Source organism: Anas acuta, chromosome 5 (assembly GCF_963932015.1).
Source record: "Anas acuta chromosome 5, bAnaAcu1.1, whole genome shotgun sequence".
Taxonomy (NCBI): Eukaryota; Metazoa; Chordata; class Aves; order Anseriformes; family Anatidae; genus Anas; species Anas acuta.
The window spans coordinates 62,707,383-62,735,366 of record NC_088983.1 but is presented as its reverse complement, the minus strand read 5'-3'; the positions used below and the strand labels follow the sequence as shown (position 1 = coordinate 62,735,366).

General features: G+C 36.7%; 1 protein-coding gene and 1 non-coding gene across 2 annotated transcripts in view; both read right to left on the bottom strand.

Moving 5' to 3' along the window:
• Positions 1-179: 179 nt before the first annotated feature.
• The window catches only part of IPO7 (importin 7), a 36,676-nt gene continuing 8,871 nt past the window's right edge, over positions 180-27,984 (bottom strand). The window contains exons 3-25 of the mRNA XM_068685284.1: positions 25,996-26,149; positions 25,444-25,602; positions 22,631-22,787; positions 21,907-21,996; positions 21,404-21,498; positions 21,216-21,300; positions 18,133-18,267; positions 17,559-17,658; positions 16,265-16,341; positions 15,782-15,898; positions 14,919-15,008; positions 14,239-14,404; positions 13,269-13,429; positions 10,540-10,668; positions 8,952-9,018; positions 8,750-8,875; positions 8,396-8,493; positions 6,448-6,543; positions 5,253-5,473; positions 4,942-5,147; positions 4,257-4,463; positions 3,757-3,873; positions 180-1,931 (exon numbers count right to left, since the gene is read on the bottom strand). Coding sequence (XP_068541385.1) covers positions 1,834-1,931; positions 3,757-3,873; positions 4,257-4,463; positions 4,942-5,147; positions 5,253-5,473; positions 6,448-6,543; positions 8,396-8,493; positions 8,750-8,875; positions 8,952-9,018; positions 10,540-10,668; positions 13,269-13,429; positions 14,239-14,404; positions 14,919-15,008; positions 15,782-15,898; positions 16,265-16,341; positions 17,559-17,658; positions 18,133-18,267; positions 21,216-21,300; positions 21,404-21,498; positions 21,907-21,996; positions 22,631-22,787; positions 25,444-25,602; positions 25,996-26,149 — 2,951 coding nt within the window. The 3' untranslated portion in view covers positions 180-1,833. The remainder of the gene's footprint in view (positions 1,932-3,756; positions 3,874-4,256; positions 4,464-4,941; positions 5,148-5,252; positions 5,474-6,447; positions 6,544-8,395; positions 8,494-8,749; positions 8,876-8,951; positions 9,019-10,539; positions 10,669-13,268; positions 13,430-14,238; positions 14,405-14,918; positions 15,009-15,781; positions 15,899-16,264; positions 16,342-17,558; positions 17,659-18,132; positions 18,268-21,215; positions 21,301-21,403; positions 21,499-21,906; positions 21,997-22,630; positions 22,788-25,443; positions 25,603-25,995; positions 26,150-27,984) is intronic.
• Positions 14,543-14,724, bottom strand: LOC137858200 (small nucleolar RNA SNORA23). Its single transcript, XR_011097570.1, has one exon. It is a non-coding gene; the product is annotated as a small nucleolar RNA SNORA23 (small nucleolar RNA).

Below are 27,984 nucleotides of genomic sequence, written 5' to 3'. Positions count from 1 at the left end.
TGCCTAAGAAAGGCAGTCCAGAGAGTGACTGGAAAAGGCCATCATACCTGCCCAGCAAAGTACTAGTGACTGCATACGAAATGGAAGGCAGAGAACCATGCTGGTCAACTCATCAAGAAAACCCCAAAGCACAAATTTCTGCTACTCTGCTGATGAAAAAAAACACACACCACACAAACCAATTTTCTGAAGACTGCATTTTGAGTATCATAATATATATATGTGCATCTCATTTTTACAGATATAAACTCAGTTTATTTTTCAACCTGTATTTAAATTTTGGAGGCTTACATTAAATTAAGGTAGCTTGTTTAATATCAATTGTAACAGCAGGTGACATTTTTATATAAAAACAGCCAAAAGAAAAAAAAAACATTTGATTTAAAAGACCTGACACCAACGATCTCAAGGCAAGATCAAAAACCTATGAATTTATGCTTTAAGAACAGAAAAGGGGGCATTTAAGCCAACCCATTCACAGCATCTCCCTGCTGGCTTCTTCATACAGTGGTTTTGATAGTGGTCCCAGAGGGAACTGTATTTTGCCTCTCTAGCTAAAATACCAGTTACTATAGCAACTTTGAAGGAAGAAAATTGTGGCTTCAAAAATGGAAGATTGGCAAAACTTCAAATGCACTGTCTGGATCAGGCAGACAATAGCACACTAACGCTGGGAGTGCAAAAAGAGGGTCAATGAAATGCAGGAGTAGTGCACTTGCACTACCACATGATGGAAAAAAAATGTTTTTGCAAAATTAGGGGGAAAAATTGTATTCATAGATCAAAGTCCAGGTTAGCCAAATTACTATTTTTTAATAGATTGCATATATAGATGTTTCATCCACACACTTCAACCAACTTGTTTAGGAGCAGAACTTCACATCTAATTTACATGCTTCAGAGAAGGTAACTTTTTTCTCAGTGCTTACAATAAACATTTGTATCCAAATTTCAACTTGAACAGTGAGATCTTTAAGAAAAACAAAGGACACAGAGGGTGTTGCTATTTTTTTTTCTTTTTAGCAGCAATGAAATATCACTAACCCCTTTTTACATAACCGAATTCAAGTCACAACCAGAGGTGACTGCACCACAAAGTCACCAGGTACAAAACTGCTAGGTTTTTTTAAATGAATAACTTGAAATTATTTCCCCCAATGCATCCCTTATTTTTTATTTTTTATTTTTTTTTTATAAACAGCAAACATTTTGCTATTTTTGTACATAGGCTAGCAGGCTTGTTTCAATATGAAAGTGCTAATTCATTTACAGATTTATCAGTTATGTAGTGCTACATTAAGTGTCCAATATTCTACATATGAACAATCTTGATAAATGGAAATGATGAAGATTAAGTAAGGCTATCCAATTACCTTATCTTATTATTTACATTAAAAGAATAGACACCCAATGGGAAGGGAGAAAAGGGAAATTGGGCAAATACTCATACTGCCACAGGTGTAAAAATTAAGTCTGCCTTCTAGCTTGTACTGTAAATGAGACATTTTAAGTAGTCCTGCAGCCCATGCCTGAATTTTTTTTCCTCAGAAAAAGAAAAGCTGCCTTCATGACATCCCCTCTTGATTTCCGGTTTCCAAAGTGTGTCATTTGAAGCTTTATATTCAGATTCTTTCTATCTTCAAAAAAACCTCTGGTTTGCTTTCTTTCCAGTATTAGGTTGCACGATCAGGTCCCACTTCTGGGGCTTTTGTCCAATCTATTTATCAATTAGTTTAGAGTGAGCTGTAGATAACATGAACCAATTCTGGAACCACTATTGGGAGGAACACAAGCTCTTCACTACAATCACACAGTAGCAGGAAAAGTGATAATTCAATTCATTCCCGGGGCAGGACCTCCAAAATTAAACGAAGTTGGCACAACTGGAGCATTGAATTTGTATCCTCCATGCTTTTCAATCATTTTGGATTCTAAAAAAAAAATAACAAAAACACAAAGAAAATATTTTAGTGCATGTGCACAGAGGGAAGACAGACCATGTGATTGACCATTCTAATTCTCCCAGAGACGTAGGCTTAAACTGGGGGTTACCCAAGAAATGAATCAGTACCCACAGTGTAAGTGGGCCAGGCCTCAACAACAGATGGACTCATGTATTTGTTTTAGTTTCTCAGTATTGTTATAGTTCTATTTAAATGAAATTTGTACTTAAAACAAGCACACTTGAGTTTTTGGGAATGAGTATTCATATATCTCGTTTCAAAAATAAGACCTGAATGAGTGCTGGATTTCTAAAATTGCTAACAGATGCCCAATTCTTCCTGATTAAAAATACTCTTACATCAACTCAATGATCACATGTATAACAAAAGCAGTGCACAGATATCACCTCTGTTTTTAGTGTTCCTAGGTCAACTCTACGGTATAAGCAGAAATATCCACTGAAGCACGTGAATCAGTCACTTCAGAATACACACGTTTTCCCCCATACTCAAGCAGCTAATTAATAGTTCAGGTTACTAGACCTTATATAAGCCTAGTTCTGAGAGAAACTACCAAATTGATCACTTTTCATTTTCAGCCGAACTCTAAGACCTTTTGACATTTGAGCTTTGCATATACATCCCCATATATAAGAGAGACATTTCATCTCTACATTACATTCTTGAAAGGTAACTGTGAAACTGTTTGGGTTTTGTTTGTCCGGTTGTGTTTTTAAATGCATATAAGCAAACAATAATAAATGGACAACTCAAAGCAAGATGGTAAAAAGCAGACAAACATGCGTTTCTGTCTACCTTTAGTACAATCAAGAAAATACAAGCGTATTATTGGTCCCTTTATGTACAGCAGACAAAAACTGTTTCGCATATGGAAATTCTTGTTAGCTACATTAGTGACAGATCATTCTAATAGAACGTGTCCCTGTCAGGTAGGCAGACTGGAGACCGATATGCCCTCATAGTACAGAGGAATTTCCCGTAAGGAACTAGCTCCTCAATTATAACTTCACAATCTGGACCTAATTCACTCTGTGAATAAGCAGACCAAAACAAAACCACCATATTTTTTCCAGAAAATGCACAAGTAGTATATAATCTCATCAGTATGATGCCTAGTGCTTGACAGGGGGCACAGTGAGACTAGATTTTATATCCATTAGGAGTGGATCATTCTGGACATATAAGCTTTGTGAAATAATTTTGGCTGTTCCATGAAAAAAGCAAAATGACCATTCTTAATACTGATCTCCTACAGCTTTCTGAACTTCTAAGCTGAAGCATCTTGCGGTGACTGCTCAATAAGATGCAGGATATGAACTGGACAGATCACTTATCTCCATTGCAGAACAGCAAACAAATATTTAGTATGCTTAATGATGTAGCTTTATAGATGGATACTTCTAAGATGGTATTTTCCCCACTGATAGAATCACTATCCTAACTGGACTAGATCACATGAGGAAATAATTTACCAGCCACATTCACTTGTTTGCCTGTTCATGCACCTGCAGGTCCAACTGATTTGTTTTCACATTCACACTACTCTAACATGCCTGTATTTACCTGGTCACTTCATTAAGAAATTTCTACTGTTCCTTACACCTGTGGTATGCCGTACAATCTTTGTACTGAGGCTCTGCGACATGACAATCTTTAAGAGATTTCAAAGATCTCTGGATTGTAAAACAGTACTGTTTTATGAAGACATTATTAGGCTTGAATTATAGGCTTCTTGAGCACATAAACAGCATTCAAAAGCAGTACTTAATGGAATAAAGGAAAAAAAAAATACCATGTGCTGCCCGCCTCTGATCTGCCAGAGTTGCTATATCCTGCAATTGTTTTCTTTGTTCTTCATTAAGACCCTGTGTCAAAGCTTGGTACCACACAGGGTTACGATTTTGAATTGCTGCAAGAGAAAGAAAATGTAAACAAAAGGAATATGTTCATTAAAATGTTCTGTAACTCAAAGCTTATTAACACCCACTGCTATTTTAATCAAAATAATACTCTGATCAATTCTGTTAGGGTTACATAACTAAAGATATTCCAAAACACTAATACTATCTTTGACCTCTTCCCTTCCACCAGTAGGTTCATTCAAGAATAATCTCTTTGCCCTGAAAATGTAATAATGGTGTCGCTCTTCCCCTTCTCAAATAAAGGACTTATTCAAACCACGTACTGGAAAGCCTGTTGGAAGCTTTCAATAAAGCCTGGTTTACAATTCTATAGACTAAAATTAAGTTACATTTTAACTTTTAGTCCAAGAAAAGAAATAAAGTTACTTACTCTGAAAAATTGTTTTAAATATCTGATATTCATCAACAGGGTTGTCTTCATCATCAATAATTGTGGAATAACCTTCCAAAGCAGTCTCCTCAGCATCATCTTCTTCCCAGTCTTCATCATCTCCATCTTCACCTGCCTGTTTTGCTAGGATTTCTAGATATTCTTGACCATCTTCATCGATGTCATCTTCATCACTCCCCAGTTCCTCTGAGTTAAGCATCACACACAAAGTTAATCTCAAGAACAGTTAAAAAAAAAAAACAATCTTCAGGAAGGTGGCTTATCTAGAACAAGCAATAGAACTGATAACAGTGTAGTTCGATATACACCTAGAACCCCAGCAGCTCGTGGGAGTTTTTAACTGTGCAGTGGAGCAGAAAAACTCTTACTGAGTCTAATCCCTCACTCAAATGGGAAATGAGCCCCAGCAGTAACTCCTTTCTGTAATGACAGCAACCACATGAAAGCTAGCCTGACATGACTTTGAGGAGACTCAGTCTAGGAAATCAGCTTTTCAGAGGGAAGGGAAAGTAAGGCAGATAAACTTGAAAGGTGTTGAAAGATTGAGTGTTGCACCACAGCTTTGTTTTTAAGTTAGGGAACTCTGAATAATTCCACAAAAGAACTTGGCATCTCCACCAGGAATCATGAAAAACAAAATGTAACAGTTCTTCAGTTTCCATACCTGTTTCCTCATCTTCTTCAGCTTCATCATCATCATCACTGTCATTTTCATGCTCTGCATGACAGGCATATGCTCTTTTCAATCCATTAAATAAAAGGATAAAAGCTGGCAGGATCTGGCCAGCGACTTGATTTAAAACCTGTGGTATTTGCTCCAGATCAATAAGAGCACACAAGCCAAGCACACACATCTTTCTATCGTGAAGTCTATAAAACAAAACAGTACAAGAATTAAGAATTCCATTATGATTTAGAAGCAGGTAATATAGAGGTTTATCGCAGTGAATAACCTTCAAAATTAGAAACACTTACCCCAAGAAACAGTCTACGTCATTAAGCCACTGTGTTATGAAGTGATTAGTGACAGGCTCCACATTATTGGGAAAACGAAGATTTTCCAATGTATTTAATAATAGATGAGGATTGTAATATAAAGCAGCTATGGCAACCTGGAGGCACATTGTTCGCAGTTCACTTGTTTTTACTTCTCTGGTCAATCTCTCTAAAGCAGCTTCCACAAATAAGGGTATGCACTGAGGAGTGAGAAGCATTACAAACTTAGTAATCAAAAATAAGTTTTGTAGTTCCGTATTTCACACTCCAGTTGAGAAATGGCTTAAAAACAGGCTGGTGCATAAATACAGACGACATAAAATGGGTATACTTTCTAATTGCCAGCAGAAGTCATACACAAAGATGAAATATAAAGGTGAAAAGATGTTATCTCTACTCTGAGCACAAGGGTTTTGTGACATAGTGGACAGTAGACATAATTTCTAGTTCCTTTGTCTTATCTTTTAAGAATAAAAAACTAGGGAAGATACGTATACTTGTAAGTCCAGAAAAATAAACTTAAGTCTCTTTCAATATTCCCAAAGTCAGTAGATTCAAGAGGTATTACCAATACTCCAAGGAAACAGCTATTCAAAGTAGTATTCTCTTCAGAAATGACTAACACAAAACACCTCTCTATAGTTTTTTTTTTTTTTCCTTTCAAATAAATTCAGATTATAACTTCAAGGGCAAAGTCCACAAGTATTAAGAAAGCATGCAAAAATATTGAGATAGCTATTCTAACAATTTCCAACTTCCATATGCATTTAATGAAATTCCTGGCTCCTCTATGACATTAACTGGGATTCTAGGAACTGCATTTGCATTCTTATTTCAAGGCTATTAACTTGAAAGATGAAAAAAAATCATCAATATTCACTATTATTACCTTAGAATAAAATTAAACAACTTTTAGCTAAGATTGTCCTAAAACAGTACTCTCCCAGATCCATGAAAACACTTCACATTGAGTTTTGCAGCACCCTAAATCCTGGAGATGAACTGTACAATAACTACTTCTTTAGTGCTGTTATCTGCACAATAGGACTTGTGACACTGAAGTAGAAGACAGGATCATTAGTCACCCTACAAAAACTTCTTATCTTAGACATAATCAATTATTATTAAAAATATTCTCAAATATGAAGTTACATGAACCAAAGCTGTTACCAACCTGATCAATACCACGCCCTTTACACTGCAGAATAATCACTTCTAACAGTTTTGCTGCATGACATTCTGCATCTTCTCCAGCAACTCCTGTAAGGACCTGAAAAATAATTATTTTTGATGATAGCCTTTCAAGACATATTTGTGATATGCTGCTTTGCAAAGCTGATGCAAGTTTACCCACTATTACAATGCTAAAACAAACTTCCTCTAGTGGAGATGCCAAATTTACAGTTATGGATCAGTATTAGAACCACAGAGATTAAAACATTGCTGAATGCAGCTGGAACTAGTTTATCTGTACAAATATTAAACGACCATGGGCGCAGATCTTAAAACAGTAAATGTATTAAGCATTAGCTGCCATTTTTAAAAGCTTGATTTCCATTTGCAAATTTAGGTTTCCTTAAGCATTCACGTGTTGAATTTTGTAAAAACCATTTACCTTTACTAAACAATATTTAGGATATCCAGTGGGAGACCATGCAATATCTATAACTTCTGTGTCAAAGATTCACTGTGCCCATCTAATAATACACTAATCACAGAGGCTGTAACAGGCTAATTTTCTTTTTGCACGTATTAAAGAGTTCACGTGTTTACAGTCAACCTAATCAGCCTGGTTACAGCTTGTTTTTCAAATAAGAGCTGGCAAGAATCAGAACTGCATTCTACTCTCAGCTGTAGTCACTGATCTGGCATAAACTTGGAAAAAAAAAAGGTTTCTGTTCCTATCCATTCACTTTCCATCTCTACTTGTTTTATTTAATAGGTTTAGCAAATGTATGGCATGTGGTATCATAGTTATAATGAGGTTAGAAACCTCAGATTAAAGAAAATATCTACCCTTTGCAGTAAGTACACGGTTTGCATGTCTATATGTGTGGTGGTTTTACCGTGCTGGGCAGCTAAACCCCACAACCACTCTCTCACTCCCCCTCTTTTAGATGAGGAGGGGGAGAAGTAAAGCAAAGAACAACTCACGGGTTGAGATAAGGATAATTTAATTAAAGGGAAATAATAATAATAATAATAATAATAATAATAATAATAATAATAATAATAATAATAATAATAATAATAATAATAATAATAATAATAATAATAATAATAATAAAGATTATTATGAACTAAACAATTTAACTAAAGGGAAATAAAAAGGGAAAGGGAAAAAATAAAAAGAAGGGAGGAAAACAAACAAATTAAACAAATGAAGGCTATGTGGAAGTGCAGAGGAAAGAAATTACTCTCTGCTTCCCACAAATGAGCGATGATTGACCACGTCCTTGAAGCAGGGCCTCAACGCATGTAGCCGGTGTTCGAGAGGATGACCCACGTTTTCCCAACGAGAGCCCACCCCTCCCTACTTCTTCCTGTTTCCACCTTTTATTGCTGAGTGTGACATCACATGGTTTGGAATATCCCTTTGGTTGGTTTAGGTCAGCTGCCCTGGTGATGTTTCTCTCCTCACTTTTTGCCCACCCCCTAGGAAGGTTAGAGAGAGGTCCAATACTGTGCCAGCACTGCTCAGCAGCAGACACAACCCTGGTGTGATACCACTGCTGTTCCAGCTACAAGTGCAGAGTACGGCACTGTATGGGCTGCTGCTGGGAAATTAACATTCCAGCCAGACCCAGTACAATATGCTCGAAGTGTATTACACAAAATACAGATATCCAAAAAAAAGGGTCATTGCATCTGCTTTTGTTGTTTACTTTTTCTTTTACAATTTCAGCAAAAGCATTAATACATTTGATAGAACTGCTTTAGGTTTTTCTGCAATAGTTTCATAATTTGTGGGCTCACTGAAGATGCTAAACAGCATAATGCTTTAGGAGCAGACATCCAAATTCATCCATTTTACAGTCTGCTGTTGTAGAAAAAGGTACCCAGTTTAACAACATATTGCTTTAGATATTACAGGTTTTGTGATCGCAAAGTTATCTGCTTACCTTCTTGCACATACTGTAGATCATTTCAAGATATTTTGTGTCTGACAGAAGTGTATCCGTATCAACAGTAACATAATTATGTAAGAGAGGCATCATGTCTGTATTAAAAGAATAATCATAGTTACTGTTTTCACGTTTTATTGAAACTAAGTTAATCACAGTTCTTGCCTAATGTTTTTCAAGATAAGCATGTACTTAGATACCTCAGTAAAATAAGTCTGCTTCAACAGCAAAATAAAATACTGGAAACGTAACTCACTCTGTTGTTCTCCTAAACATTTCACTGAAGATGTAATTTACTTTATGCTTAACACAGATATGAAACTATTTGGCTTTCTGATCTGTATTACTTACCAGTAAAATAATCAAAGCCATCCTGCTGAAAGACTTCAAAAACAAGAGGAAGAAGCTGCCACATTTGTGCAGAAACTTGTTGACATGTCAGACTATGAGCCAAGGAAAAAATCTCCTCATAGAACTCTAAAACAAACAGAATGTAGGTAAATTTCAGGCCAATCCAATACACTTAAACTTAAGCCAACAACAGTACACATACCTAATACATGCTGCTGCAAAACTGTTCCAATCACTTGCAAACAGATCCCTTCCAGCTGCTGGGTAATCTAAAAAAAGATAACGACTGTTTTCAAGACTTTGGAGTTGAAATTAAACACATTTTGAATAAAATTATTTGAAGTTGTTTCTCTTTAGAGAACATAGTCCTCTAAAACAATTCAAAAATTTATTGCATTTCAGAGCACAATATATTACAACTGTACTCTTTGATGACAATTCTTAAGACAGCTTTTAATGTGAGGTATTTTTGGAATACTCTTTGAATACTGGAAGAATCTCATTACAGGGTATCCTTTACAAGAAGCCTAACAATAACTGCAATACTTCAGTCACATTAAAACAGAGAGTACACATACGCATTAAAAAGGGAAGCAATGGAAATTGCGCAAAGTCATTTGCTGTTCCTGAATAGTGAGATTTCAGGAGAACCCCTAAACTAACTTGGGCTGATTAGTTGAATACCTTATGAACTTCAGGGCTGCCCTACAGATTTGGACACTGTTTCCCAACAAGTATTTATCAGACTATGGAACAGCAAAAAAAAAATGTCAGTAACCTGACACTTAGGGCACTCACTCGCATATAGACAATAAGGGTTGAGTTTCTGTTCTTAGCTATGCAGAACAGGATTTGGTCATCCTGTGTGAGATGTCTCTAAGTATTTACTGATCAACATTTAAATTCCCTTGGGCTAGCATATTGTTAGATAAGCTTCCCATTTAGATAGCATGAATTTGCCAACAAAAACCAGTACGTACTTGCTAAACAGCTTTAGCAAACAAGTCAATAAGCAAATCTGGCCTTGGTTTATTGCATGGCAACACTGGATTGTGACACCTGAGCATGCAGAATTCATGCTGCTTCCTTAATAAAGCCTCAGAGCACTGAGAGTACAACTTACTACTGAACTAATTAGTCACTAAAAATATCTGCAGTATATTCATCAATACAGTAGCTGACTTTGTCAAAAAGAATTGGCAGTGGCATATTTTGAACAAGCTTCACTCCAGCTGTAAGTCCATCCAATACAACAAAAGTAACAAGACTAAATAACACCAGTTTTCATCACCCTGGAAAATCTGCAATGTAGATCAGACAGGTAAATAAAACTATCATTTACCATAGTCACAACAGATGTATTTACAGATATTGACTTTGTTGAAGAGAGCAAACTAAGGGAGTAGAGTCAATGTTCAAAGCTAACTGAAATTGTATCAAATTTCTTGGAAGGGTAGATGTTATTGAATCACGTTGCCTTTTTTTCCAGATCAACTTAGTTCCATCTACCAGCAACAAGCTGATGAAAAATATCTGCCACCTATTCTAACATTCTATTCTGGATTCCTACAGGAAATACTGTACATTTATGATCTATTACTACGTGCCAGAAACGTGATCTAATCTGTTACAACTACATGGCATCATAAGCACTTCACTGCTTTGTGTTTTAAGAAATTTTCGGCTGCAGAGTTTCCCTGCTTATAACAACACGTACACAGGAACTACAAAAGACTTCTAAAAAGACTTCTCAGTGTCTTAGACAATGCTTATGACTAATTCATACTTACTTCCTTGTGATCTTCAACTACACTGAGAAGTGTATCGATAGTATTCAAGATTCCCATTGCTGTCACTGCTTTGTCATCACTGCCCTCTTCATCTGGTCCAGTCTGGATCACCTGGTTAAACGTCATTGCCTGCACGTAATAAAACGAAACAACCCATAAGTGTCATTCATTGAGGATGTACTTGGAAATGAACAATCTGGCATTCTACATGATTAATTTAAAGAGCAGTTCTGCTAAGAAATAACTGAAGTGACTGCTCTATTCAGTTTGTTTTCACAACTGATTAAATTTGAAAATTAAGTCAGTTGAACTGCCATCTTTTATCCATTCATGAATAAAGTGACCTTACTTGTCATGAACAAGTATACATCTGCATGAGTAAGTTTCTAAGACAAGATTTAACTGGCAACTGAACTAGAGATGGAATACTCTGCAGGCCTTCTCAGAGAGGACATGCAAGCAATTCAGTTTTAACTCCACACTAAAGGCCTTCAAATAGGTTAGCACTGAGCTGAATCCCACTTTTGATGTCATTAGTACACCTTGCTACAAATCACAGAATCACAGAATCTCTAGGTTGGAAGAGACCTCAAGATCATCGAGTCCAACCTCTGACCTAACACTAACAGTCCCCACTAAACCATATCCCTAAGTTCCACATCTAAACGTCTTTTGAAGACTTCCAGGGATGGTGACTCCACCACCTCCCTGGGCAGCCCGTTCCAGTGCCTAACAACCCTTTCAGTAAAGAAATTCTTCCTAACATCTAACCTAAACCTCCCCTGGCGTAACTTTAGCCCATTCCCCCTCGTCCTGTCACCAGGCACATGGGAGAACAGGCCAACCCCCACCTCGCTACAGCCTCCTTTAATGTACTTATACAGAGCAATAAGGGCACCCCTGAGCCTCCTCTTCTCTAGGCTGAACAAGCCCAGCTCCTTCAGCCGCTCCTCATAGGACTTGCTCTCCAGGCCCCTCACCAGCTTCGTCGCCCTTCTTTGGACCCGCTCAAGCACCTCGATGTCCTTCTTGTAGCGAGGGGCCCAAAACTGAACACAGTACTCGAGGTGCGGCCTCACCAGAGCCGAGTACAGGGGGACGATCACCTCCCTAGCCCTGCTGGTCACACTGCTTCTTATACAAGCCAGGATGCCGTTGGCCTTCTTGGCCACCTGAGCACACTGCTGGCTCATATTCAGCCGACTGTCCACCATCACTCCCAGGTCCTTCTCTGCCTGGCAGCTTTCCAACCATTCCTCTCCCAGCCTGTAGCTCTGCTTGGGGTTATTGCGCCCCAGGTGCAGGACCCGGCACTTGGCCTTGTTGAACTTCATGCAGTTGACCTCAGCCCATCGGTGCAGCCTATCCAGATCCTCCTGCAGAGCCTTCCTACCCTCGAGCAGATCGACACACGCACCTAGCTTGGCATCATCTGCAAACTTACTGAGGGTGCACTCAATGCCGTCATCCAGATCATTGATGAAGATGTTAAAGAGGACCGGCCCCAGCACCGAGCCCTGGGGGACGCCACTAGTGACTGGCCTCCAACTGGACTTGGCTCCATTCACCACAACTCTTTGGGCCCGGCTATCCAGCCAGTTTCTAACCCAACGAAGCGTGCGCCAGTCCAAGCCAAGAGCAGCCAGTTTCTTGAGGAGAATGCTGTGGGAGACGGTGTCAGAAGCCTTGCTGAAGTCAAGGTAGACCACATCCACAGCCTTTCCCTCGTCCACCCAGCGCGTCACTTCGTCGTAGAAGGAGATCAGGTTCGTCAAGCAGGACCTGCCTTTCATAAACCCATGCTGACTGGGCCTGATCGCCTGCTTGCCCTTCAAGTGCCGCATGATGACTCCCAAGAGGATCTGCTCCATGAGCTTCCCTGGCACTGAGGTCAAACTGACAGGCCTGTAGTTCCCCGGGTCTGCCCTCCGGCCCTTCTTGTAGATGGGCGTCACATTCGCTAGCCGCCAGTCAGCTGGGACCTCCCCCGATAGCCAGGACTGCTGATAAATGATGGATAGGGGCTTGGCCAGCTCCTCTGCCAGTTCTCTCAGTACCCTTGGGTGGATCCCATCCGGCCCCATCGATTTGTGCACATCCAAGTGCCGTAGCAGGTCACCAACCAGTTCTTCGTGGATGGTGAGGGCCACATCCTGCTCCCCGTCCCCTTCCACCAGTTCTGGGTACTGGGTATCCAGAGAGCAACCGGTTTTGCCGCTAAAGACTGAGGCAAAGAAGGCATTAAGCACCTCTGCCTTTTCCTCATCTCTTGTAACTAAGTTTCCCCCTGCATCCAGTAAAGGATGGAGATTCTCCCTAGTCCTCTCCTGCAAATATGCTACCCACAGATTCAACTTTGCATTTACATTACATACAACATAGCATTATTTTCACAAATGTAATTAAAAATTTATATTTAAAGCCCTACTCTTTAATTTCCCATTTTAAAAAAGAAAATCAAGTTACACTGCAGAAACTACCCAAAATATGTTACCAAAATTCATTAACACTATCGGGAGTAAATGTGGATAAAAATTTCTAAAACAGAGAATCATTCTTAAAAACCTCCATTTAGTTCACGTTATGAAGCCACTTTTGAGAAGAACATTATCAACATAGAAGAAAATTACTGGAATAAGAGTAGTTATTGACTGATAATCAACTACCTTCATTTTAAATACCACTCTCCCACATATTAAACAACTTTCAAAATCACCAGAAGGTCTTACCAAATGCTGTGTCATTTCTACTGCAATCGGAGTAACTTCTTCACTATATTCACAGATCATCTTCTGAATCACATTGGTAAGATCATCATTTTCAGTCTCTCTTATAATATGAAGTAAAGCTTGCATTACAGGTCTAATGAATGGAGTAATATATTCTTTAGCTGTAAAATAAGTGGAAATTAATGCCTGAAATGACATAATTCTTACAGAACTATAGTATTAGTATGTCAATACATACTTGTAATATTTAGCATTTTGGCATCAACGTGCCAAAAACATGAACGATAAAAATCATTAGAACAAAATTAACATTTAGAACTTACTCCCCCCACACACACACGCACAGTAAAAATGCATACCAAGAGGATCACAACTGAACTATGAAGGTCATAGTTCCACTCTTTATCTATGGAACACAAAAGTACTCCTCAATGCATGTTTTACTTGAACAGAAAGGGGTACGTAAGCATTTCTGTCAAATTAGTCAAAGTATTTGATATAGAATTTGTTTTAGCGACTTTTACGACAGCTTCAGGAATATTAAGCAGTGTAAGGCCTGCCAAAACAAAGATTAATTTTTTATATATGTGACAATTTTACCATACGTTCTTTCATGTTGCAACACATACAGTGGCAATATGATCATATCTCTGACTCAATCATTAAGAACTACTAAACTGAATGTGTTGCATCATGAAGTCACAGATTAATTATACTCAGAGGGTTGGAAATGTGGTATTTTTTACAGAAATTCCTGCCAGCTAGAAAAAAAAAATATAGAAAGCGATTACAAGTCACACTTGCAAGCAAATTAACATCAGGGAAGAACAGATGTCTCCGTGAACATAGTAAATTTAATGCTTATCCCATTAAAGCAATGAAGTGGTATGCATCTTCTAAAGAAAACATTATCTTTCAAAGAAAAAATATGTTCAATAAGTTTTACATAGTTTTAAGAAAAAAGGGTTACCTTTTTCTTGATTACTGATCAGAACTTGAAGTGCTATTGCAGCTTCCACTTTCACAGGCATTTCCCTATCATCTATCAGACACCGTCTTGTGAGTTCTAAGGCTGTCTGGAGATTCTGGTCACTCTTAAATTTGACCTCGCAAAAATAATGGAGAACCCAACAAGCCTGAAAAGAGGTATCAAATCCAGCGTTATGAAACTACAAACAGGATTATCAACTGATACCAGTAACCTATACAAATTATTAAATGTGAAGTACAACTAACACTGAATATACTACTGAAGTGTAAAACTTTTAGGATGAATATGTTTGAGAGTATGGAGGCTGGCCAGTGGGAAGCTTGTCTTTCAGACATCACTAGACCAGTACTATGATCTCAAGTTCATCTTTGGCCACAGGTTTTGTGTGAGCAGTGTAGTCTAAATGCAAAACACAAATAGACTACACCACCAGACACAGATGGGAAACTATGCACACAATTCTGCAGCCATTTTAAAATTACACAAAAGCTGTTTATAATCACGTATAAAGACTGATACTAATCACTGAATAAGAATCCATTTTATTACATGCACACAAAGAAGCGGATTTGTTAGACGTAAAAATAATTTAAAGAATATTCCTAAACTCTTCAGTTGGTACAAAGTACATCTAAACAATAAATCTTATACTTCCTTACCCGTGCTCTCATGTAACCCAGCTCACTGCTAAAGAGAGGGAACACGTGATTCTGCAGCATATATTCCATTTGATCTTTATATATCTTCTTCTGTTGGAATATTAACAAAAACTTTCATCAGTTCAAAATTTTCCATAATAACGTATTTCTAATCCAATAAAAATGGCATGTATAAAAGCAGGAACAGCTTAACAAAACCCTAACACTTTTCACCTCCCCCTTCATTAAAGCTATTGACAAAAAAAAAACGTGAATTAAACTTATTTTCTACACGTTCCTATGTGGAACAGACTTTTGATTTTCAGTCAAATATTTTGAGTTTTTTTTCCCCTGTCATTCTTGGACTCCTAGAGAAACCTTTTGCTTGGCAACACATTACTGTAATAGCAAAAGCAAAAGTAGTCAAAGAAAACTTTTGAGAGTCATGGTCCAAATAAAAATACATGACCTGCCTCTTACTTCCTGCCATTCTAATTGAGAAAGTTCACTAATTTCATTTTATTTCCAGATCTTCCATACCCAGAAAAGACCTTACTAAATTATCAGCCACTCAATGGATGGATTTTTTGTTCCTAATTCCATGAAAAGGGAATGTAGTTAAGTAGTAGTAAATGGTGTAGCAACTTACAAGAAGCAGAGAATTTAAGACAACTTAAAACAAGTAATCTGAACTTGAACATAGCCTAATACAACTTGCGCAATTATGCTGACAACAGTTCAAAAACAAAGCAATTAAGTTCAACAATTTTAAAAATCCTGGCAGTGATTCCAAAACTTGAGAACTCAAACAGCTATTCTCACTTCTTCTCAGATGTGAAAGAAGGGAAAAGAACGAGAAAAAAAAATGTATTTAATATACTTACTTTTAGGAGAATTTCAGCCAAAGAACCAATCATATGTAAAGCACCATCTTTCTTACGAGGGTCAGCATTTGGCTCTGTAAGGATCTGATAACAAAAGCCCATTGTCTTCTGCAAAACCTAGAAGTTAGTCAAAGTATTTCAGTTAGTCAAAGTACTTCAACCAGTCATGGCAGGTACTATTCTCAGTGCTCTGAAATACTCAAGTTATGTAAACTTCTAATAATGTACTTCAATTCTGGAATTTGGGTAATGTTTTATAGATCTATTATAACATACATCATTCTTGATATGTGGCTTTTAGGGGAATTGGCAAATACAAAAATCACAAGTAGACCAGCGCAAAATAAATATGAGAGGATAAATTTTGATGTACTGCAATATGACAGCAGAAAAGTAAAATTTATCAGTAATTCTTTCAGCAAATCAAGCCTATAAACTAAGTCTAGGTAGCATTGTGTTTAATAAAATCCTTGAATAACCTACCTCTTTCCTTTTACTACAGGATGTAAACAATAATGTCTGAGCAGCAGTTGTGGGAGAAATGAAGTCTTCAAATACATCTGTTAAGTAAACATAACAGCTATAAATTTTGGTCCTTATATAAATACTAAGCTTAATGTAATCTAATGGTTTCCTATAGAACAAAAGAGCAAGAATTTTCCACATTTTTTCGGGTGCTTCATGCTTTCTTACTACACGTTTCAAGACCACACAACAGTAACAGCAGGCTGGTGATTCCCCATAAATGTACGTTTCACCTTATCCATGATCAGTGGACCTGCATATCTAATTTGAAATTGGACGTCTTCCTTATTTCTACAAGGAATCTTTTGTAACTACAGAAGCAAACAGTGTTCGAATTTTGACACATATGTTCTTTGTTGCACCTCCAAGAACATGTAATTGGTTGAGTTAAAAATGCATCGTTTCTTACTTCTCTGTAGAAGAGGATTATCACAGCCAAGTATAATACACGTATTGTTTACAGGGCTGCCTCACCTGAGGAACAAGAAGCCTCCAAAACCATAAAGATTAGTTGTTCTGAACAAACAAATCTTAGAGGAATCATTGAATCATCAGGGTTGGAGAAGACCTTCAAGATCATCTGGTCCAGCCATCACCCTGCCAATGTCACCCACTAAACCATGTTCAACCTTTCCTTAAGCACCCCCATGGAGATTGACTCCATCACTTCCCTGGGCAGTTTATTCAGGAAATTTGAAGTCCACTCTTTCTTCCTCAGCCTCAAAGTGCTACACAGGCTTATAGCGAACCCCAAGAACAAAAGTAACAAACTACAAGAGGCAAAATTAGACAAGTCTGGAATGCTAGACTTACTTCATACTATTTCATTTATCTCTATGGTAAATCTGTTCTGAACTATGACACTTTTGAAATTAATTGAGGTGATAGAAACATCAGGGTCTGAAATATTAACTGTTATAAACAAATTTGTAATAACATTAAACTTACGTAATTATTTTAAGCTAGACCTGTACTGTTTGATCTATCCAAGAAAAACGTTGTAAATGTCAGTTACCTATTTTTCAAATGCAGAAACAATTGTACCAGTTGAAACATCATATGGTATCTGTCACTTACAAAAGCATACCCGGAAGTTAACTACATGAAGTTACACCACTTGGATAACACAAACATCATCCTACCCCCACCATTTATTTGTATTTTTATAGTCAACTGTTTTCACAAAAAAGCCATAAAAATACCATCTTCACATGAAGACAGATTTAAATGTGAGAAGACTTCAAATTCTCACCAAATTTCATGCGAATATATTCATATGGATCTTCTTGCCAAAGCTCTTCATCAGCATCTGTATAGCACATCAGTGGAAAAATAACATCTTGGATAATCCCCTGCAATTAAGTAAAAAGTTGAAAAAGAGTTACCATTATTGAATCAATCTCTATATTGCCCTATATTTAACAAATTAGATTTTTCCCTCCTCAGTTCTGATACAACATAACATTATAAAATTATTCGGGCATTGGGAATTTTATGTACTGCCTTAAAAAATGGTTTACACTGGATAATGGTATGTAGAGATGATTCATTATCATAAATACAGTAGTTGTCATCATTGCCAAATTTGTTATGTTGCTCTTCCCACTGTGTAATCTTTCATTTAAAGCACAAAAGACTCATAGCAAAAAAAAAAAAAAACATTAGCTAGCTCTATTCATGCATCAAGATAACCTTCACTAATCAGGCTTAAACTTTTTCCACCAGCAATTTATAGCAGTTTCCCAAAACTTTATTTCTAGCAATGACAAAAACACCAGACTGTATTACTGAGCCATGTTAAGTATTAAACCCAGAAAATGGTTTACTTGAATATGAGGTTTCAAATTCTTCCAGGTGACAGCATGTGACACTCCTTGATTGATGTAATTCAGTGTTTGCTGCAGAACTCTAGGAGCCATGTACTGTTTTTCCTTGTATTGATACAACACCTTCAGCAACACCTAGAAAAATCAGATCTCATTAATAGCTCATACCATTTTAGCCCAAAGAATTACACTATCCCACACAATCCTACCTAACAATCCCCCAAAATCCAACCCAAAGTGCTGTCACCAGAGAGCAGATATCAAGAGCCTGCCCCTCTGCTCCCCTCACAAGGAAGCTGCAGGCCATGAGGTCTCCCCTCAATCTCCTCTACGCTAAGGAGACCAAGAGACTTCAGACATTCATCTTGCCCTCTAGACACTTCAACACTTTTGTAGCCCTCTAAAGATGCTCTCTAATAGCTTTATGTCCTTCTTATAATGTGGTGCCCAAAACTGTACACACTACTCCAGGTGAAGCCACAACAGTGCAGAGCAGAGTGGGATCCTAAGAGCCTCTTGGACTTAAAAAATTACCAGCTGTAACTCTCACCTCAGTACAAGACCTCAGTGGCATTAGATACCGACTTAGGATAAGAAATTAAAAGACTAAATGCTCTGAGACTTGAGACTATTTCAAGAAACATCAAAAAATAAACACGACAGAAATACTTGTGTCTCTTGTGTATTAACTAAAAAGAGAATATGATTCTCTGCAAACAATACCTGAAAGGGACAATGATTGCTTGGAATGCCAAAAACAGTAAACCATCAGTACATAGCAAGACTAAGATGCTTCTTCAAATTAGAACAATTAAGCAGAGTGTTAATAATTAAAAAAAATCTGAGAAACCAGTATCAAAAGTGATTAAACTCTCAAACAACCCAGTGATATAATTTTACTTCCCTGATTTTATGCTTTAAATGTTATTTTCCAGAAGTAACTGGGAAACTAATGATGAAGAAGTTCTTGGGGATTTCCAGAGAACATAACGTTCTACAGATTGCCCTCTGTTATAAAATTCAACACAAGCGGAATAAAATATGACCATCAGCTTATGATACACTGAACTTTTATAGCCCATGCAGATGGGCTCCATGGCTTAACATATATCATGGCAGCAGCTCAGTGAAGATTAAAAAATACATAAACTGGGGAAGGTTCTTTATTGTAGGCAAAAGAAATCTGGTGAACTAGAACTTCACATATAGCAATACAATATTATTTGTCAAAAAGCTTATGCAGGAAGCTCCATTTGCTGCCATCTTTGAATTTTAGAAGGATTTGAAGTTTTTGTTTGTTTGCTGTTGGGGGTTTTCTTGTTGTTTTTTGTTGTTTGTTTTCAGATGAGATTCTCCATTGCAACATAATGGCTCACAAAAAGCCTAACTTCATCAAGATTTAGTTGGAGGAATGGGACTAGTCTTCGAAAACGAGCACAGAGCTGAGGCTTAACAAGTGGTCTTTGCAGCCACGCTACTTAAAGTGTGCCTGGACAAGCATATAAGGTTTCTCACTTCACAATATCTAAGCAATTACCTCCTATTATTCAAATACAATAAAGAAAGAAATGAAATGAAAGGATAAGCAAAAATTTAAGAGTTGGAGGGAGAAAAAGGAAAACGTGGGGTGGAGGCAAAGAACAAATTCTGCAATGGGGCTAAGGAACAACCAGGCAGTAGTGTTCAACCAGTGTTTAGTTCTGGTTCATTGGGTATTTCAAAACCAGAACTGTCTTGAGCAAAACACTAACACAAGGCTTAAGAATCAAGGTATTCCAGCAAGGTGAGTCAAGCCTGTTTTGGCTGACTTGAAAAAAGTTTATCCAGAACTAATGCTGTTGTTATTGTGTTTTGTTGTTTGTTTTTTTGTTTTGTTTTTGGGGGGAGTGACATGCATGAAAAAGATAAGCTAGATAAATAATCAGTAATTATGAAGTTACTATCAGCATTATGTTTTAAGTTTACACTTGAGCAATCCATAACCCCATGACACACATCTATTCATCCTTCAGTAATAGGGTGCATGTACTTGGGAAAGTAAAGACAACTCAAGCATAATATCAGGTCATAAACTGCATTCTTCAGTGTTTCAATCTCCAATTTCATTATTACTTTTAATGAAATATATCCTATTTAAAAATCTTTAAAAAATTATTTGAAAGATTCTATTTCTTGACAATACATCCAAGATTGTTTTCTGCGTAGAAACAGAGGATATCACCTTAAAATAATCTGTATTTTCATACAAGGTGTATTATTGTATAAGGGAGAAGGCTGAAAGCATTTTAAAATCCTGCTCTTCAGCAATTTTTCTTTGAAGACTTAACTTTCTGGTGTTACCTACATGCAGTAACAGTAAGGATTATATTTGATTCAAAGGCAAATTAATATATATAATATATACAGGTAGGTGTGTGTGCGTGTGTATTTTAATATATCTATATATATATATAGATGTATAAACTGTTCAAATGGATCTTTTCGAAGATTTTTTTCCACGTGCAGTCTTTTGTCGGAACTTAGCTTTATCTGCAAAGTACAAATCAACCAGTAAGGTCTTAAAGGACCTGCAATAACTAAGCATTTAGTAGGATGCCATCCACAGGTATGAGCATCTCAAAGTGACAGACTCCAGTTCTCTCAATAGTATGTGGGGACATATTTCCTAACACATGTGGCAATGTTCTCTTCCCTTTCAATGCTTAGACGACCTACAGAAAACACATACTTTAGAAACACTTCCCTCATTTTTATTCTTGATATTTAAGTCCTGTAAATCATTATAATTGCATTTGGAATTAAAATAATTTAAGAAATAATTAGGAAGCTGAACTAAAAACAGTTCTCCTCATTAAAAGAGAGGCTTAGAAGAAAACAATCGGTTCCCTGAGGTTTTTTTGTATATAGTCTACGCATATTTACAATATAATCACCTTCAAGTAAACAGATTTTTGAGCTAATACAAGTGCATGAATTTTATAAAAACTCTTGAAAGTTTTATGAACTTATTCCAAGAAAACAATAAGGAAGAAATCACAAACTCTAAACATATCCTAATACTTCCCACATTCAGCATTACTTACTTGTTGAACACCAACAGCAAATGCCTTCAGGAACACTTCAGCAAACTCATTGTACTCCTTGGAAACATTACCAGGGCTTCCATACCTAGAATTTGAAGCAAAGGTGCAAAACTGAAGTGTGCAGCACTGTTATTGACTTAACTATTAGGTTGTTCTCTTTAAAGTAAAAATAATGAATGAGAAATTACCTCTCAAAAAGTCTAGCTAAGATATGCAAAGCCCACTTCTTGCACTTCCACCAAGGCAACTCAGGTCTATCATCTTCATCAACTTGAAGTGTTTCCTTTAGGGGAAAAAAATTACCAATTATTTACAATCAGTTGAAACGGTATGCATTTTGGACATATCTATAGCACATTTTTTCTTTTACCCTTCCATTCGCACATCATACTTCTAGGTTAACAGAAGCATAAAGTACAGCATACCTAAAAATAACTCCCTTAAATACATTCTATAAATGGTAAATTATTGAAAGAAGCCAAAATAATTTATGCTATAGTTTTAAAACAGAACTCCCAAAGAAGCTATATATTTTCAAAACTTTTCTAGTTTGTTTAAAATACCCTATTTAGCTGAAAAAATATTTTCTTGGCACCTATTGAGAAAAAACACAGAAATTAGTTTTCATTTTTAAAAAATAATAGAAGTAAAATATTTAAGCTTAAAGAAATAATAGCCAAAAGCCACTTACAGCTGGTACATCCCTATCCACAACAGTCTTCAAGATTTCTATCCATTCAGTCAGGTTTTGCTGATTTATCAACTCCAAAGGTAACGTGTACTTAAATAAAGCAAAGGCAAAAATAAATTTATTATAAAGCATTTTGAAAATGTTACTTTCAGTTTGATTTTTAGCTCTTTCAAATCTTTGTCTACACTTACTTATCATTAAAGAACTCAGAAATAACAGGATAAAGACCTCAACACAATCTAGACTATATTCCGTATTCTCAAAGGTCCTAGAGGCCTTTATTTAAGTTCTGCTTATACGATGCTAAGACACTACTTAAATGGATGTTACACTAATTTCTGGAGCAATTAGCAGCATATTAAGAGTTTCCTCACAAATTGCATTTACACTTGTAATTTTGAATAGGCTGCCCTCTACAACCTGTCATTAGGAAACTTATTTTTAATCAGTTATGTAGCAAACACTTGCTTAGAGTAGGATAGGATGCGTAAGTTCAATCTAATGTCAGACCAGGAAAAAGTATAGCTTTAAAAATATATATGTAATTTCTTGTTTTACAGCACAATTAATGATACCAAAACCCTGTGATTCATGTCACAACTGAACAGTAGTTGCAAATGATTCAAATTTAATCTAATATTGTTAATATTCCTGTCATTTACTATTTTAGAGTCAAACAAAGCTTTAAATTACCAATCAAGAATACATCGTATTTATTTTTTACCTGGACAAGGGCATAAAATATTTTGAAGATTTGTTTCTGGATGAGGACAGACTGATCAGATGGATCACTCAGAAGCTGAATGAAACTATCCTTCAAAACTGGCAGAAAATGTTGCATTGCAGCTATCAAAGGACTACGCTCCTCTGGTTTCTTGTACCTTTAGATAAGAACAAAATTAGCTTTATTGGTCTTCCAGGTAGTATGGAATTTTAAATGCCCACCCTTCCCCAGAGACACAAGTAGGTTAAAACACATGATGAAAAAATAAGCCCTTTCTTGTTACAGAATTTGGAGTAAAGTACAGCCAGACAACATTGAAATTAAAAGGCAAGTCTGAAAACTGCTAAGAGTTCATTACTGCACTATACAGCTGTATTAGTCTCCCACTAGTAATGCACTCCAGCCAACTTACTCACTTGGAATACTACCTCATGTTCTGCCACAACATTACTATAGTGACAAACACAGTACTACAGAAAGTACAAACAGAAGAAACATTTATTGCCAAGAATGACTGATCTTGGGCTAGTCAGTAAAATCCCAGAAAGGCATCTATCAGGTTTCACATTTATCAAAAAAAATTACAGAAGATGGATTATTTCACTTATCAAAGTACATTGCAAGGTCTCTTTCCCATATCTTGCATATTAATTTGCCCAAATTTAACAATCTGAATGTAGGCTTCAAGGGCACGTGGTGGACTCACAGGCTTCACTTTCAACAGTCTCTGAAATTGGGCCCCAAATCTTCCCAGGCCCATGCTGAAAGGAGGGCTTCATTGCCTTTCTGAACAAAAATCAAAATTTCTGAATGGAAATGAAGCCACATTTTTAAATCCTACCCCCAACTCTTCATTTATTAACAACAAAGTCCAGATTGAATAAATAGTTATCACAGCAGAACAGTGTCTAGTCCATAGTAGTGATAACAAGAACAAAGAATCACTTGAAGAATGTACAGCTTGTTTTTTTAAGCAATTAACACTATAGTGCTCTTCTTGGGCTCTTGTGGGAGATTTTTTTTTTGGGGGGGGGGAGGGGGGAGATTTTTGTTAGACTTCGCATTATTATTAAACATTAATCAATGCTCAGTCTCTTAACAGTGCCAACTTGTAGAAATATAATATAAAGTCTACTCAGTCTACTGCCAGATGGCATGTTCTGTAAAAACTACTACAGAACACTGAGCTCCAAAATCCTGTTCAAATAATATATTTTCTACATATTTTCTGAAATAGAAACCTAAATACAAAGACTTAATGTTGCTCAGGAAAGCTCAGTTTCAGATTTCCCCAAAAGATACAACTGAAAAAGACAGGAAAAATGATTATGCAAAGAGCAGCCACATGAACTCAATAGCTGGATTTGGATAGGGAAAAAAATTGTAAAAGTCTAAAAATATTTAGCTTCTACACTAAGAAAAAAAATAAGCATCAATTGCTAAAGATTCCTACAATTCAAACAGTAACAACTTGACTGAAGTCATAACATTATGCAGAATTTCTCCCCAAAAGCTGGAACAGGACATTTAACAAATTTTAGAGACCTGCCTACACTCCCATTGCATGTAATACAATAAAATGTGTGTATTTCTACATGATTGGTGAAGCTGACCATTGTTGACTTCACTAGAAAGCCAAATAATTACAAACAGTTGCTGGCTTCAACTAATGTTTTTGATCAGCTAACATTATTAACACAACTATTACCTCAGTTAATCATGCAATGACTATACTCACATCAAAATCCTTCCTTAACCAAGAATTACTATAATCAAAATACACCACCAGTCAACATTGCACGTTTATCTCACAGGTCCCTGCTGCATAATTCATTTTAAATGTTTAATTTTTGAAATTGACAAATCAGTTTCCTTTCTTTTGCTAGCAGGACTTGCAACTCACCCACAGAAAAACCTCCAATGCTGAATTACAACAGTCTTTACAGCATTTCTATTAAAAAGAATTTCTTTGAGGAATCATTTTTCACCTGTTTTATTCTATCTCACATACCATTCATGAAATTAATAGTGGAATTCTTCTACCCAATATCTTAAAGTATCTAAAACAAAAGCATTACAAGACTGCTTTCGAGATTCATTCGTTGATTCCTCCTGTTACACTACTACTTTTCCATGATTCTAGAATTGCTCTCTGCCACTCCAATGAGCCTTCCACAAGCCGACAGCAGCAGCTAAGCTCTGCACATGTTCTCAAAGGGCAACCTCAGTTTTAAAGATCTGAGCATAACAGACACAGAGCTAAAAATACTCAAAATTTAGAAGAGAAGCAAACCAAAGCTGACTACATCTTATGTTTCCTAACATTAAAGATTACACACTTGGACATCTTTGTATGTTAACTTTCACTCATACCTAGAGTACAAATTAATCAATTAAGTCTTATACTCTTTGAAATTAAGTAATCATTTGTAGCAAAGTTATGACTTGGAGCAGACTTTCTTATTGCTATGCAGCTTACATTGCTATAACACATCAATCCAAACAGAACTACCACCAAACTAAGGCTTTAGAGATGGCCCCTTTTTTTGTCATCTAGATCTAACCTCTGATGGAGGCAGTTTTTCTGTACTTTCGTAGTGGTCAAGATATGAGGCAACATCTGCATACCAATACTCCAGGAGTATTGACTAAACTAAATTTATGATGTTTGTATCATTAAACTAATATTGATTAAACGTTCTATCACCTGTGCTCAATCCCACATGCAATTTTACACTGTTAAATTATACATACAGTACACAAGAGACACACGTGTATTCATTCTGCTGATTTATATGGTAGAAAAAACTTACTCATAGTTTTTCACAAGTTGATAAAGACAGAGAAGAATGCCAAGCCAACAAGCACTGTTGTCAGACTGAAGATAAAACCCGATTTTCTCCACAACTGCAGTCCAACGACTAGGATAGTCATGCTTGATAATATGATGAATGCAAGTAGTAAGTTGTACTCTGGAAACAAAGTATAGAATGATTAAATAAATTACTATAATAATATTCTTGTGGTGTTGAAGCATCTAATGTTGCCTGAATTTCGACTTATTTCAAGCTTGTGTTTTTGGTGGTTTATTTTTTTTAATACCAAGTTTATGTTCTGTACTTCCCATTTAATGCTGTTCATTTGATGAACTTTATAAATGAAATGATGAGGTCTGGCTTTTTGCGAAGGACTCTATCAGTAAATTTCCATGTGCGGCACAAGTTGAAAATTGTCTTTCCATCTACAGGAATCCTACGCTTAAGTACGCAGCAGCATAAAACAACAATGCTTAACATCCAGATTACCTTAGTTGTGCAAAAATGCAGTCAGAAAACAGAATCCAAAACCAGGTTAAAACAGCATACCTAATCAGCTCAGGAGAGTGAATAATGGCTTCTACAATATTTTCACGAATACAGTGTCTATCTTCTTCTGGGATGGAGTAAGGTGGAATCTCTCCTGGTGCAGTTTCACGATCTGGCCAATACTGGGTTATCATATTTTTCAAGTAGATAACTCCTATCATACAAGAGAGAAATCAGCTCATAGCCATTCCAAGTACAAAACACATTTTGCAGAGATAATTCCAATTTAGAACAAAACAAATTACTAATAATACACTGATCATATCTGACTACTAGGATCAATATACATGCAAAATTAAAAAAAAATGTGCAAATTAAGATTTTATCAGTGTTTACAAATATCTGAAGTGTGGGAGACAGAGGGATGTGGCCAACCTCTTTTCAGTGGTCTGTGGGGACAGGACAAGGGGCAATGGCCACACAATGGAGCCCAGGCAGTTCCGCACCAACATGCGAAAGAACTTCTTCACGGTGAGGGTGACGGAGCACTGGGACAGGCTGCCCAGGGAGGTTATGGGGTCTCCTTCTCCCGAGATATTCAAGGCCTGTCTGGACGCCTACCTGGGCAGCCTGCTCTAGGAAGCCTGCTGGACCCAATAATCTCTTGAGGTCCCTTCTAACCCCTACAATGCTGTGATTAACCTATCAGTTTTCTGTGTTGATATTCCTTCACCCATTTATTTTAATGTATTTATAGTAATGTAAAGGACGTGTTTCCATATGAAAACACCAAGTATGCTGCTTTCATATTACATATAAAAGAGCTCGTGTTACATTTTAGCACTACAATGCTGAAAAATCCTTTTTAGTCTTTTTCTAACAATTTTCATTAAAACTGAGAAAATTAATACTAACGACTATCTAAAGCAACCCTTGTATTTTGTAGGCAAAAAATTTAATCAAGTCTGTGATACAGGACTGAATGTTAAAGAAAACCAGAGTTCCTTTCTACCAAGTTTCTGGGCCACACCACTTCGTAGCAGTTGGGCTACTGGCACAAACACCTGCTTTTGCCATGTGACAACCACATCTAAACTGCTTATATGGCAGAATACAGAATAAAGCACTTGAAAGACTTACAAAATACAAAATGTAACATCAAATTACAAACTAACATCAAAGTTAACATTAATATAATTCTACGTACAAATCCATAAAGTGATTTCTCAAACTTCACATGCACCTTCTGAACACTCAGAAGCCAAACTGTTTTTGAAAGGGTCTGCAAAGGTCTGAAACCATCTGTAGATACATGCTATAACAACACTGAAGTGATGCAAAACTCAGCCTGTCCTCAGGGGGTTTTAATCATATCATTAGCTGCTTTGCAAAACATGCACTGTTTCCAAGACACGTGTTGCATGTGTTTTCTCCACTCCCTACAACCTTTTTTTTTTTTTTTAAATTAGCTTAAACTAAGGCTGAATTTCAAGAGGTTGTTTTCAAACGTTCTCCTTTTTCACATTATACATGTTAAACAGTAACATTTTTGACACATCTAAGCATTGTCCTTGCAAAATAAGAAAAATTCAAGTTACGCTTACACTACAACTTCAGATAATCTACTACCTGGAAGGTTCACCTAAGTGATCGAGGTCACATCTCCTGAACTGTCAGAAACCACTGAGGTATTGTTTTAGAAACCTCTTACCAAGTAATCATAGTAGCTGTAAGGTGATGTTTGGACCTGCCAATATTCAAGATCCAATTTTACTGATTGCTCACTCAAATCAGCACTTCCAAATGACAATGTGTTTTCTTCCAATTATAACGTTCAGAAACATTAGCTTTATTAGTACAATGTAAAATAACCTCCTTGGGCCAAGTGTACCATCATCATGAACTAGTCTGGTTTCCCAAAGGCCATTATTCACTAGAGACAAAGGGGAGCAACCACCAAAGAGTTAGCCACTTTTCTTTCTCTCTTCCTTATTTAGTGCACGGTTCCAGATGCAGTTTCTGATGGCTAACTCTGACGACTCCCAATTT